This window comes from Phocoena sinus, chromosome 10 (assembly GCF_008692025.1).
Source record: "Phocoena sinus isolate mPhoSin1 chromosome 10, mPhoSin1.pri, whole genome shotgun sequence".
NCBI lineage: Eukaryota > Metazoa > Chordata > Mammalia > Artiodactyla > Phocoenidae > Phocoena > Phocoena sinus.
Window position 1 is genome coordinate 32,219,510 of NC_045772.1, and position 14,145 is coordinate 32,233,654.

Consider the following 14,145-nt stretch of genomic DNA (forward strand, 5'->3'; position numbering starts at 1 on the left):
CTGTATTGTCATTTTTATTTTTTTAAGTGAAAAGGAGACCTGGAAAACAGAATCTGAAAAAATGAAAGAGGAAAAGAGAAAACTTGAGGATCAAATCCAACAAGATGCTATAAAAATAAAAGAATATAATGTAAGTAAAGCACTTTTAAAATCAATATATAATACCATACAAACTAAAATAGCTAGATTTAACAAGTAATATAAATGTGACTTTGTGCAGAATTTGCTCAGTGCTCTTCAGATGGATTCAGATGAAATAAAAAAAACACTTTCAGAAAATAGCAGAAAGATCACAGTCTTACAAGTGAATGAAAAGTCACTCATAAGGCAATATACTACTTTAGTAGAAATGGAGAGACAGCTTAGAAAAGAAAATTGGAAACAGAAGAATGAATTGATATCAATGGAGGCTGAAGTTGGTGAAAAAATTGGACGTTTGCAACGTTTTAAGGTATGTCTGATTTTTTTCAACTCTGAAAATTTTCAAACGTGAAGAAGAAAGGATAGGGCTTCCCTGGTGGCGCAGTGGTTGAGAGTCCGCCTGCCGATGCAGGGGACACGGGTTCGTGCCCCGGTCCGGGAAGATCCCACATGCCGCGGAGCGGCTGGGCCCGTGAACCATGGCCGCTGAGCCTGCGTGTCCGGAGCCTGTGCTCCGCAACGGGAGAGACCACGACAGTGAGAGGCCCGCATACCGCAAAAAAAAAAAAAAAAAAAAAAAGAAGAAGAAAGGATAGTATGATGAATACCCATCACCTGGATTAATAGTTAACATTTATTAACATTCCACTCTAATTGCTTCATCTGTTTTTTTGTAAGAATATTTTAATTGCAGACATTTCTCCCCTAAATATTTTAGTATGCATCTCTAAAAAAGTCTTTTTCTGTTTACATAACCACAATAACTTTATCACACTTAACAAAATTGACAACAATACCTTATATTATCTAACATCCAGATCATATTCACATTTCCTCAGTTGTCCCAGGACCCAGTCAAGGACCCTGCATTGTATTTGGATGTTACATGTCCTAAGTCTTTTAAATATAGAATCTCCCCCTTTTTTTCCTCCTCTCTCTGAAAAATAATGAATATTTATCTGATTATTTTCTTTCATAATTCTACTTGTTCCTGTATCCATTGTATTTACTAAAAGTTAGCTTTGAAGCCTTGGTTATATTAAGGTTAAACATTTTTGGCAAGAACACTTCCTAAGTAATGTTTTGTACTTTATAAGTAATACTTTATAGTGTATCACTTCAAGAGATGGAATGTCTGGTAGTCCCATGTTTCATGATTGATTACTTTGTTAAGGGGGAGACAGCCATATATCTCTATTATTAAGTGATTTAGTTAATTCTTCAGTGATATTTTGATACCATGCAAATAACCAGTTCTTCATCAATTCTCCTAATGGTTTTAGTGTTCACTGGTGATCGTTGTTGCCTGACCCAATTATTTCATTAAGAATTGCAAAAATCATGATTTTCTAATTATATTATGTTCTCTTCATTTACTAGCAGGTATTCTTTATAAAATAAAGAGCTTCTCCTCATTAGCCCAAGCTCTTTGGTTATCTTGAAGTATGATTCCTAACTAGAAAGGCAAGATAAAAACTGGTCATTCTTTCCTTTTAATGACCAGTTTTCAGAATACAGAGTTTGTATAGTCTGCTTATGCCTATCCCCTCCCACCCACTGCACCCTCCAGCTTTCTCTTCTTTAAGTATCATAACAGACTCACACACTTTTAAATATTCAGTGTGTTTTACTCAGGTGTAGTCATTATTCTTTTGTCTCAACTTTGGCCAGTGAGAGCCCTTTAAAGAAGATTCTTGTATCCTATTTGACAGAAATACATTAGTCTTTGAACCAAGCTGCAAAACTTAGTTTGTTTTCTGGAACAACATATGTCCAGGATGTACCTTGTATACTTCTTAGGCAGGCTTGGAATAAGCCATTTCTCTAAAGAGCCCTGGTTCGTTTTAGTGGGGACAGCATTTAGATACCAAAAACCAGTCCTAGGTGTCATTGCTCTTGGAGTGTCATTGCTACTAGTCCAGTTAGGAAAATATGTATAGATTTAAATCATGAGTTCATATTGTTATTTTTAATTCAAATTTAACATTTTAGGATAAGTAAGAGTATGGAGTTTTTACTAACCTTTGATTTTGTACTTTATTTTTTTAACACGGAAATCTATTAAAATAACATTAAAATCATTATATTTTTATACTACAATATTCATACATTAATTTGAAAACAATAATCTTGTATTGGTATTAACAATAACAATACCAGTGTTACTAGATATAAAGTTTCTTTACAGTTCTTATTTTCTTTAGAATATCTCTCACTAAGGATGTATCGTCATGGTAACATATTCTATAGTGACTTGAAGTAATTCTCCTCTTTGTGTGGTTATGCCATACAATTGCTATATAGTTAGGTTCATTTATTTTACATTTGTTTTCAGTTTTAGGGATAACTTTTTAAAAAATTAAATTTGAATATATAAAACATTTACATGTACAAAAGATGTCAGCAGAGAAATCTTATGTCTGTCCTTATACCTTTCACTTCATTCTACTTCATCCTTCCACCCCCTTTAGGTAACTGATAATCCTTCTAATGTTTCCTTTTGCAAGTTATTAACAAAGACACAAAAAGTTGCATGCCATGCAACTCTTCTGCACCTTGCTTTACATCTGATCAGACCTTATTTAAGCATGTGTATGTTCATTTGACGTGTCTAAATTTACATAGGAGCATGTAAATAGAAGAATTCAAAGTAAAATTAAAATGAACTTGAGTTCCTTGCCACCCCCTTTTAAATATAGTAATGGGTGAAATTGTCATGCTAATAAACCTATTTTCAATATGAAATGTTCTTGTTTTTATTTTGTGTTAGATTTTGTAGAATGTACTTTTCTTAGAGTATTACAAATATAGCTAGTGTTTGAGATAGAAGGGAAGAAAGAACTAGAATCTTCTTCCTCTTCAACCTGATTGTTCAACCTGGATTTTTTGTTTGTTTTTGCAACAATTGGAAAGCCAAAAAGAGGGATATTTTTAAGGATGGGAAACATGATTTCCCTCACCACAAAGCAAAAGTGAAACTGAATCCCAAGGGTAAGGTAGACTAGGGTGTATTTATTTATATAGAGAAGTTTTCAAATTGAGATCTGAAGCACTATTACAAATATTTTCCCCTCATTACTCTACTTCAGAATGAATTATAACCATAAGTTCTTTTTATTTTTTTTAAATTTTTTTATTTAAAAAATTTTTTGGCCAAGCCGCACAGTTTGCGGGATCGTAGTTCCCCAACCGGGGATTGAACCCAGGCCACCACAGTGAAAGCACTGAGTCCTAACCAATTTATGAGTTCTCCAGGGAACTCATAAATTCTTTATCTTCCTCACTTCATAAATTTGGTTTTATGTTCAGTCATTTCTTTTTGGTGTTAATACAGTGTCTTTGAATAGTGACTCTTATAGCTCTGTAGCTAAAGAGTTGAAGATGAACCAAGTAATTTAAAGCCTTTGATATTATTTGTTACAGATAGCTCTGATGCAGAGAAGTTTTTTTTCCCTAAATAATGTTTCTTTCCTGTGAACAAAAAATTTTCTTTTATTATAAAGCTAGTTTGTTATTAATTATAAATAAGCAGAAATAGCAAAGTTGGAAATGTTACCTGTGATGATGCAAATTTTGCCATTTAAAAGACAAGTTTTTTTTTAATCTTATGAAATTTAGAAAAGCCATCCAAAGATATATTCTAAGTGATATGTTTTTTTGCTGCTGTATATTACGCATTTCTCAAATTAACTGAATTTCATTTAACTATGACAGGAGTTATAAAAAGATTCACTTTATTTTTATTATGATTTAAAATTTCCAAATATTATTTCTTGTATGAAAGTATTTAATAGTTATTGTAATATATTATAATATATGCAATATATGCAATTCTTACTTGAGAAATCTAATTTTTTAAATTATTCTAAAATCTGTTTTGCTTTCAGCTGTATTATCTTATCCTCATAAGTGGCTAGTGCCTTTACCAGAAAAAAATACACCACCTTAATCCAGTATATCTTTATTTACATAGGAAATGGCTGTTTTCAAGATTGCAGCACTCCAAAAAGTTATAGATAATAGTGTCTCTCTGTCTGAACTAGCATTGGCCAATAAACAATACAATGAACTGACTGCTAAGTACAGAGACATCTTGCAAAAAGATAATATGCTTGTTCAAAGAACAAATAACTTGGAACACCTAGAGGTAAGTATGTGTGATCCTTAAACCTTGTGATTTTAGCCATTCTTCTTTGGTGATATCTTATCTATAGGTGCAAAATGACTTCTGGATGACTTCTTCCAGGTTATCTTCCTTAGCCCACTTGTGTGATTTAGCTGAATGAAATCTCTTTCCATCAGGTACTTAAAAAAGAAAAAAGAACATGGAACAGATAGGATAATGTAGTCAGAAGAGGAAGCATTATTAAGTACCCATTCCTTTCTCTTGCCCTGATCCCAGTGTAAATTATTCCCTCATGGTCCATGGCTCTTTGGGGTGGATGTAGCAGAGAGTAGATGAGATATCCATGGTTCTTCCTGGACCTTGGATGAGTTCTGCAAATCCCTATCCTTTCTTACTGTAGAGAGAGAAGAATAGGATGGAGTATCATTAGTTTAATTAAAGGAGTCTATGAATGTGGCCCAGACCCTTTGTAATTGTCTTGTAGCCACTCGACCTTCGTACCTTTTACAGCAGGCAAAACAAGCTCCTGATTTTGTTTATCTTTATGAAAAATAAAGGCTTATGTCTTTTGGTTCATTCTCTTTTATGATCCTCTCATTGGAATGGAAGGAGATATAATTCTTTTGGCTCAAAAGTTCTCACTTGCTTAGGGGGACATATTCAAGAAAACATTCTGAATAGCTTTCAATGACTCCTACAAAGTTATCTGAGTCATTATTTATTAATATTAACTAGAAATAATCATGATCAGTTTACTTTTTATTACTTTTGAAGAGAGATGATTATGTTAATTTTTATGGAAAATTCTAAATATTTAAGTGTGATAAAAATTTATTTTTTCCCATCTTTCATGTCTGTTGTCTTCTCTTCTCTAGCATTAGACAATCATAGATAAGAAATCTCCTGCAGGTAGCGTATTAATGAGTAATTTTTAACTTTTAAAACTTATTTTCCCAGATAATATTTTTCATCTCTACTCAAACCTTAAAAAATTTTGTCTCTGTATTGTATCCTTTTCTCTCCTTTACTTCCTGTATCTCAGTTATAATTCTGAACATATGTCCCTCTCTGTTGGCAATGTCTTAGTTTTATTCTTTATTATCTTCACTGTGGTAACCATTACCCATACCATTACCTCCAGTGTTGTATCCTCCTTGCTGCCACCAAAGTGATCATTCTAAACCTGCATCTGACCATGTCCTTCCCTTGCTTAAAACCTCTCAAAAGTTGCCAGTCACTTAAAAAATAAGTGACTTTTGTGATTAGCCCGCACGTAACTCATGTCATCTACTGTGACATTCTAAGGAGTTTCACAATTAATGTTTTAGAAAGTGAACTACCAGTTTTCTCCACCACAGTGTTTCGTATGTTCTTCTGTACATGCAGTTTTCTTTGGTTAGAAAGCCCTTCCTCCTCTCCCAGTTTTTCTGCTCAGTGAATTTCTATTCATGTTTCAAAACTTTTTTCAGACACTACCTCTTTTCCTGTAGCATCCTTCTTTATAGAAAAAACTCACCCTCTCTGTTATTTCTATATTTTGTACCTAGTTCTGCTATTTATATCACATCATATTATATGTGTTTATATGTGTGCCTCTCCTACAGGAATATAAGCCTCTTGATATCAGAAACTCTACTTAGTTCATTTTTGTGGGTTTGGTACCTGCTGTTTGGCACAGAGTTAGAGCTAATAGATGTTAACTTCAGGGATTGAATAAAGGTGATGAAAATCAAATTTTAAAAGATGAAAAACAGAGTGGGTGGTAAAGAAATAAAAAAACCGAATGGGTGATAAGGCAATTAAAAACATGGAAATTTTGATAATAGCAGACAAGAGAAATAGATATGGACTAAGGTAAAATTAAGAAGAGGACTTGCTGTGTTTTTTCAAAAAATTTTTTTTTGATAAGGAGACCAATGAAGTTTGAGAGGAGAGGAAAAAGAAAATTTAGAGCTAAAAGGGAGAGAATGATTGAATATTAGAGGTAAGAGTGGTAATAAATGAGGGTGCAGTACCAGGGCAGGAGTATGGAAATGGGATATGGAGCAAGGCCACAGTTATCCTTTGAAAGAGTCTGGAAGTAAGAGAAGCAAAAAGGGTAGCAAGATATTTAAAACACCTTAAGCCCTTTTTTGTTTTTCTCCTACGAATTTACAGTACCTAGGAACTGAGCTGTAATTGTGCGTGTTACCAGAGAGTCATGTTTTATTCCCTTATCTTCCTTTTCATTATAACATCGCCCTTTAAAAAAAAACAATCTTGGGACTTCCCTGGTGGCGCAGTGGTTAAGAATCCACCTGCTAATGCAGGGGACACGGGTTCGAGCTCTGGTCCGGGAAGATCCCACGTGCTGTGGAGCAGCTAAGCCCGTGCGCCACAACTATTGAAGCCCGTGCGCCTAGAGCCGGTGCTCTGCAACAAGAGAAGTCACCACAATGAGTAAGCCCGTGGACCGCAACGAAGAGTAGCCTCCGCTCATCGCAACTAGAGAAAACCTGTATGCAGCAACGAGGATCCAACCTAGCCAAAAATAAATAAATAAATTTATTAAAAAAAAATTTCATTACCCTGTTTTATTTTTCTTCATAATGGTTATTACCTGACAGTATGTTGTATATTGGCTTATTTTCAAATTGCTCCATTAAAATACAAGTTTTAGGATGGAATTTGTTTACCATTGCAGTCCAGTGCTTAGAATACCTGGCACGTAGTAGACATTCTATTTGTTAAAATGAAGAATAAATTAGCTTAAAATATTATACTTATGTGCCAACTCCTACATTTTATGTTTCCAGCCTGACTTCTCAGAACTCTGTTCTTCTGTATGGAATTACCTACTTAACAACTCATGTTTCAAGGGGATCTCTAATTTAACGTGTCCAAATTTAATTCCTGATGTCTATCTATTTCTGTCATAGTTGTTTCTGTTTCAGTGTATGCCACTATTATCTACTCATTTAGTTAAGGCAGATATCTTAGAATTATTCTCTAGTCATTCCTTTCCTTTATCATTTTCCACCCAAATGTAATTAATTCTTATGTGTCCTCTTTTCTCCATCTTCCCTGCTATAACTGTAATCTAAACCAGTGTCATCTCTCATCTGGACTTTACAGTATCTTCCTGACTAATTTCTCATTTCTCTATTTACCCCTTTATTGATTCTCCACATTTTATTCAGAATGATTTGTTAAAAGTTCTTCCTTTAAATCTTTAAATGATTTCCTGTTATACATTAAGTTAAATTCCAGTTACTTGTCTTGACATACCATGCCTTGCCTGGTATGGCCCCCTATTATCTCTCCAACTTTTTTTTTTTATTCCTCTTCACTCTGATTGTTGCTCACTGTGTTCAAGTCCTCTAATACTCCAGACTCTTTCCTGCTTTGGAGCATCTGGGTTTACCAGTAGTATATCAGTTCTTTCCATGGCTGGTTTCTTGTCAAGATTGGCTCCTTCTCTTACCATCAGTTTCAGCTTAAATACTACCTCTTCAGTGGTTAATACTTTCTTTAAGCACTCTATCTGGATATGCTACTTTTTATTATTCTTTGGTTTTGTACTCTGTTTCTTTCTAGATCTTGACCTGTTTAGTGAATTTTTTTCTTTGATTATCTGTTCACATTCTGCTGCATTCCACACTCTCCCCAACTCCTACCACACATATATCCACAGACACCAAATGGTGAGGCCTATGAAGGCCAGAAGTTTGTCTGTTTCTTTTCATCATGAACATACAGTACCTGTCACCGATGGCATGCTATGGATGCTTAGTAACCCTTGGTATGAATGAGGGAAGTAAGCACTGGTTTATGAAGATTGTGAGACTCTTCAGTGTTCCACGTTGGCCAAAGTGAACATGGCAGAAGCTAATACTCAGGAGTTTAGGGCCACATATCGGATATACAAGGTTTTGATGATTATTTTAAAATAATATATGTGTGTGTATACAACATATATGTTATGTGTATGTCTATCTGTATTACATGCAGAGGAACTTCTACATTCGTTAAAAAAAAACTAGATTGTGAGCTTTAGGAGATTATTATATAAAGTTCAGACAGTGTCACATCTGTGGTATTAATCTGAATTACAATGTAGTTGCTCAGTGATGTTTCTATTTTATTCAGTGTGAAAATGCATCCCTAAAAGAACAAATGGAGTCTGTAAGTAAGGAACTGGAGATTACCAAGGAAAAACTTCACACTATTGAACAAGCCTGGGAACAAGAAACTAAATTAGGTAAGTATTATGACTCATAATATAAAATGATTAAGGTCTGATAGTGAATATTTTTCATTTAAAGTGCCTATCTATACCAGATAAAACGGAAGTATTTTGATAAAAATTCACTCTCTGCCTAACAGTTTAATTTAACAGGCAGTTGATGAATAATATCTTGTACTAACCTTTACCAAAGTTAGGTTTTTAGTTATTAAATTGGATTTGTTTCTAATGAAATCATATATGTTAAAAATGTATGACTGAGCATTAGCTATACTGAACCATTTAACAATTAAGACTGATGATAATTTTGAAATACCTGTATTTTAATGATAGTATTATGAGTTTTTTCACTGTATAAAGTTATATTAGGAATATATCATTTTATATTTTTAAATTAAAAGATCACCTAGAACATCAGAAAATTTGAGAAGAATTTATATTGCTCATAGTTCCACTACTGTATCATTTTTTTGTATGACCTTATACATGCTTATATATTTTATATACTTTAAATTATAATAAACATTATATGCTATATTTAGTAGATATCAAAATATTTCATTTTTTATTCATCATACTTAAAAATATTCATGCAGTAAGTTACTGTGTTTGGGTGATTAAATCACTAGCTTTTCCAGTTTTTGCTATTGCTTATAGTGCTGCAGTGAACATCTTCATTTACATCTAACAGAGATATTGTCTTAAAGGGTATTAAAATCTTTGTGGCTTCTGCTAGGATTTTCCATGTTAGTTTTTCAAATGGTTATCCTAGTTCACAACATTTAAATAATTTTATCTCACTAGCATTATGCTTTATAATTTTCAAATAAATTTGCCCCTTTGGATAAAATGTTTTAATTTGTTTTCTAGACCTTAGAGTGCTAATGCTATTCAAAGTTTCTGTTACTATTAAATTGGTAACTGAGACATGTAGCTTAGAGAGGCTTAACACTGGGAAGTCTAAAATAAGCTACTCTTAGAAATGTACTTTTTAATTCATTAAAAGATTAACAGTGAATTGACTTCCATGTAGCTCTTACACAAAAGAAGATACCATTTTAACTAAGATATAGAAAAGGATATTATATACAGTTTTAGTAAGCTCTTTGTTCATTCTATCCTGTGTTTCTTTAATAAGTGCTGAATTCCCTATAGAAATTCCTTAATTTTCAAATACCTTAATCTCTCCAATACATGGCTTTATAGCACTGAAGTTTTTTTTTTTAATATAAAGTCTAGCTTTATTTTTTTTAAAGATTTTACAAGTCTGTCAACCTCAAACATACATAGGTGAATTATTCATATCTTCCATCAGATGAGGCTTACAGTTTCAATCCCTCTCAGAAAAAATAAGTAAAAAATAAATTTTTTCACAAATATTTATCCACTACATTACTCAGCTTAGTTCTGAAATTTTCTCTCTATAAATACTTTAACACAGCTGCTAGTGGTAGTACTGTTGTTGTACAGCTGCACATGGCTGTAATTTTAAAAGCATGCCTTATTCTTGCTAGCTCCCTGGTTTGGCTCCAGGGTCCAAATCTTATAGAGGAAAAATAAAGGTTAACTGGGCTGCCAGAAAAGCACACTGAATGCATCCTGTAGTGCTCTGTGACAAGCCAGAGAAGAAGTACAGCCTCCAGCAAGGTCCTGTGGAGAGGCAGCTCTGAGGTGGTTTAAATACCTTTGTTTAAGGTGTTCCCTTACCTTTGAATGACCTCACCATTGCCTGTCTTCCAAAGCCGAGGTTCGAATGTCAACCCCTCAATTCTGAACAGAGACATGAGAAGCTTCGCTCCAAATTCTGGAACTCCACAATACATCACTGAAGTTTAAAAGCTTTTATTTCCTGGTGCCCTTATATCTTTGTTTAAAAGTGTCACTTTTTTAGCTTTTTCCATGCAGGAATTGATTGGTGTTGGACTGTTACCCTCTCTCTAGGACACTCCGAACACAAGAATATAGAGTAGACTAGTGTCTATTGCAGCCCCTGTGATGTGCCTCTTTTCATTATCAAAGTTTAGCACTAAAGAGAGTGGAGAAGAGTTTTTATGTTCCTAGTATATCTGTATTTACTGCAATTTTTTTTTCTTTTCTTCATGGTGCTTAGGGTTGCCTGAATGAATCTCTGTACCATAATGGTTTCCTAACACTTTTAGCTTCTTTCAGTAACATTACTGTTAGCTATTTGATCACTGCTTGCAGCAGCTATTCTAAAATCATATACTATTTAAAGACACATACAGAACAAAATGAAGCACTTCTTAAAGCTGAGACAGACACCAAAACAGTTTAGTTTCAAAAATACATATATCTTTGAGCAAACTCAGTTATAAAACTCAAGCTTGTGAAGCTAGAAAGATAGGAGGTGGCATTATCGGTGTTACGACTGTTTACAGAGTAAATCACTTCTTATTAGTTCCTTAAAATAATTGGCTTCCCTGAACATATGGTTAATTGACTCTCTAAAAAAAATAAAACTACCAAATTTTTTTTCCTGGAGCATGTGTGTTATGCAAAGCAAAAGTATTAGTTTTCTCTTCTTAAAAGGTGACTAACTTATGATAATCCTACATGATGCCTTTTCATGGTCAATGAGGGGGCTTTCGTTCTCTTTTCATTTAACCACAAATTTCTGTGTCCAAAGATAAGCTATACAACTGCATACATGAGATAAGGGTATAATAACTGATAAAATAATTTAAAGTAAAATATTTGATATTAGATGTATACAAAGGCCAGAAAAAAGTCAGGGTTAAAGAAGATACTTGGCGAAATCCCTAAATCACATGGCTTCAGATTTTACTTTTTTACTCTGAGTCATTGCACTTGTATTCACAAAGTCGTGTTGCTTCACTGTATTGCCTCTTAATACAGTTTATCTCCTTTCAGTTAAAAAAATATATTTATTTGCCCTTTTTTGACTGTCTGCATGTGACACCTCCTACACTACATCTTTTACATTGTTATTTCAGTTCAGGCATACCTTGGACATATTGCACGTTTGGCTCCAGATTGGCACAACAAAACAAATATTGCAATAAATGAGTCACAGGAATTTTTTGGTCTCCCAGTACCTATAAAAGCTATGTTTACACTATACTATAGTCTATTAGTGTGCAACAGTATTATGTCTAAAAAAAAATGTACATACCTTAATTTTGAAATACTTTATTGCTAAAAAATGCTGATCATAGATACCATAACAAATATAATAAAAAAGTTTGAAATATTGTGAGGATTACCAGTGTGACACAGAGACATGAAGTGAGCAAATGCTGTTGGAAACATGGCACCGACAGACTTGCTCGACTCAGGGTTGTTTGCCACAGACCTTCAATTTAAAAACAAACAAAACCAAAAAAATGCAGTATTTGCGAAGCTCCATAAAGCAAAGCACAATGAAACAAGGTATGCCTGTAATCCTATGAAGAATAATTTGTGTTATCATTTGATTGACGAAACATGTAAATCCCAGAGAGATTAGGATAGGCAGCATACGGATAAGAAGTAACAGAGCTGAGACTCTAGAGTCCAGGTCTGTCATAATTCAAAAGGCTCATGTGTTTTCTGCAGAACAATATTGCCTCCTTACATACAATGTCTAAAATATCTGGGATAAGCTTTAGATAAGAACAGTGTGAGATTTACCAAAGTATTGTTGCATTTAGGAAATGAATCTAACATGGATAAGGCAAAGAAATCAATAACCAATAGTGAGATTGTTTCTATTTCAAAAAAAATCACTATGCTGGAGATGAAGGAATTAAATGAAAGGCAGCGGGCTGAACATTCTCAAAAAATGTATGAACATGTGAAGACTTCATTGAAGCAAGTGGAGGAACGTAATTTTGAATTGGAAACCAAATTTGCTGAGGTTTGATATTATAATTTTTTTCATGCAGTTAGAGAGTAAAAAAATTAGTCGTGGTAGCCATTGTATTATTGGAAGAGGTTTGTTTGTAACTCAGAAGTAGCATATTAATATAGTGCTTGTGTTTCATGTAATGGGTAAATAATATATTTTTAAATCTGAAATGTTTAAAAAGAAAGCAGGTATTTTTGTGATTGAGTTTTTATTTCTCACCAGCATTACATTATTAGATTTAATGTGCAAAAAGATGTTATTTGCTTAATAATGGAATTGCCTTCCACTACCATCCCTTCATTTAACAGTTATTATTTCTGAGTGCCTAGTACATGCCAGATGCTGTATGGGAACTGGAGTTATAGCATGAAATAAAATAGACAGTAATCTCTCCTTTCAGGGACTTCATTCTAATAGGAAGTTTTAGACTTTTGATATGGTCAAAATTACTAAATTGGCTGGTAATAATATAGTTTGCAAATATTCAATAATTTATGATGAAGTAGCACTCATAATATTCCTTTACCTTGAGGATGTGTATTTCTCAAATCATTCATGTTATTTTGTTTATTTTAAATGTCATTATATATTAATAAGATTTTATTAACTATTTAGATTTATTTATAGATGATATAGTTGAAGTAAAATATAATGAGCATATGGCATTTCAAGTAAATTAAGAATATCAGAGATTCATATCTTATTAGATTGTGAGTTGATTAATATAAATGACTTCGGGTGGGTTGACATACAACTAGAGTTTTCATAATTTGTTCCTGGCTTTTTCTCCCCTTATCTTCATCAATCTATTCTTAATACTTCACACCCAATGCAGTATCTGGACTAATGCAAAGTAAAGAGGACTGCAGTGTGCTGAAAGGTATAATAAAAGGAAAATGTCGCCAAAAACTAACGTTTCTGAACGGTTTTTGTTACTTTTTCTCAGCTTACCAAAATCAATTTGGAAGCGCAGAAAGTGGAACAGATGTTAAGAGATGAATTAGCTGATAGTGTGAGCAAGACAGTAAGTGACGCTGATAGGCAACATATTCTAGAATTAGAGAAGAGTGAAATGGAACTAAAAGTTGAAGTATCAAAGTAAGTTCATGTGGAGTTTTTAGTCATTTGATTAGCTGTGTCTACTCTAATTTGTGTTTATGAACTCTAATTACAGTGGTAAAGGGGTAGTATCCGTAGTGGCAATTGTTACTGGTTTCTTTTTATTAGAACAGGGTTAAACAATATTAACAAGATTGATTTTTAACTAGCATAAGTAATAATATTGAAGAGGAAATAACTTCTCAAGATTTACATTTTTCAGAGCCCAGGAATAGTATTACAGGAAACACTGAACTTGAAATCAAGACTCTCTGAGATCTAGTTTTTCCACATACTAATATTTTTTTGGAGGGAAGGGTTGTGGCCATTTAATTTGTTTAAACTTAATTTATTAAGGGAGTAATAATACTTATAAGGTTGCTGTAAAAATAGAAATAAAATACAGATTTTGATTCAGTTTACATCTATTAAACATAAACATATACTGACTCATCTAATTACACTTAATAACCCTGATAACAGTGTTGTTTTCATTTTACATAAGGAAACAGTTTATTCTCTTAGAATTCAAAGTGTCAATATATGTAAGGAGGAAATACTGTGTATACCAGGTAGATTCTGTCTAATCACTCTTTTGTAATTATGTGTTACTTCATTAGAAAAGTATGAGGATCCCTGAGTTGATCTGTCTAGCACAGATAATTAGTAAAAAGGGTTTATGGCTTA

The 14,145-nt window shown here is 33.3% G+C and overlaps 1 protein-coding gene across 8 annotated transcripts in view; it reads left to right on the forward strand.

Annotated features, from left to right (window-relative positions):
* The window catches only part of CEP290 (centrosomal protein 290), a 97,794-nt gene that overhangs the window by 42,916 nt on the left and 40,733 nt on the right, over positions 1-14,145 (forward strand). For all 8 annotated transcript variants that reach the window (XM_032644616.1, XM_032644619.1, XM_032644617.1 and 5 more), the window contains 6 exons: positions 28-130; positions 221-451; positions 4,115-4,288; positions 8,396-8,507; positions 12,164-12,369; positions 13,307-13,458. In XM_032644616.1, the coding sequence (XP_032500507.1) occupies positions 28-130; positions 221-451; positions 4,115-4,288; positions 8,396-8,507; positions 12,164-12,369; positions 13,307-13,458 (978 nt within the window). The remainder of the gene's footprint in view (positions 1-27; positions 131-220; positions 452-4,114; positions 4,289-8,395; positions 8,508-12,163; positions 12,370-13,306; positions 13,459-14,145) is intronic.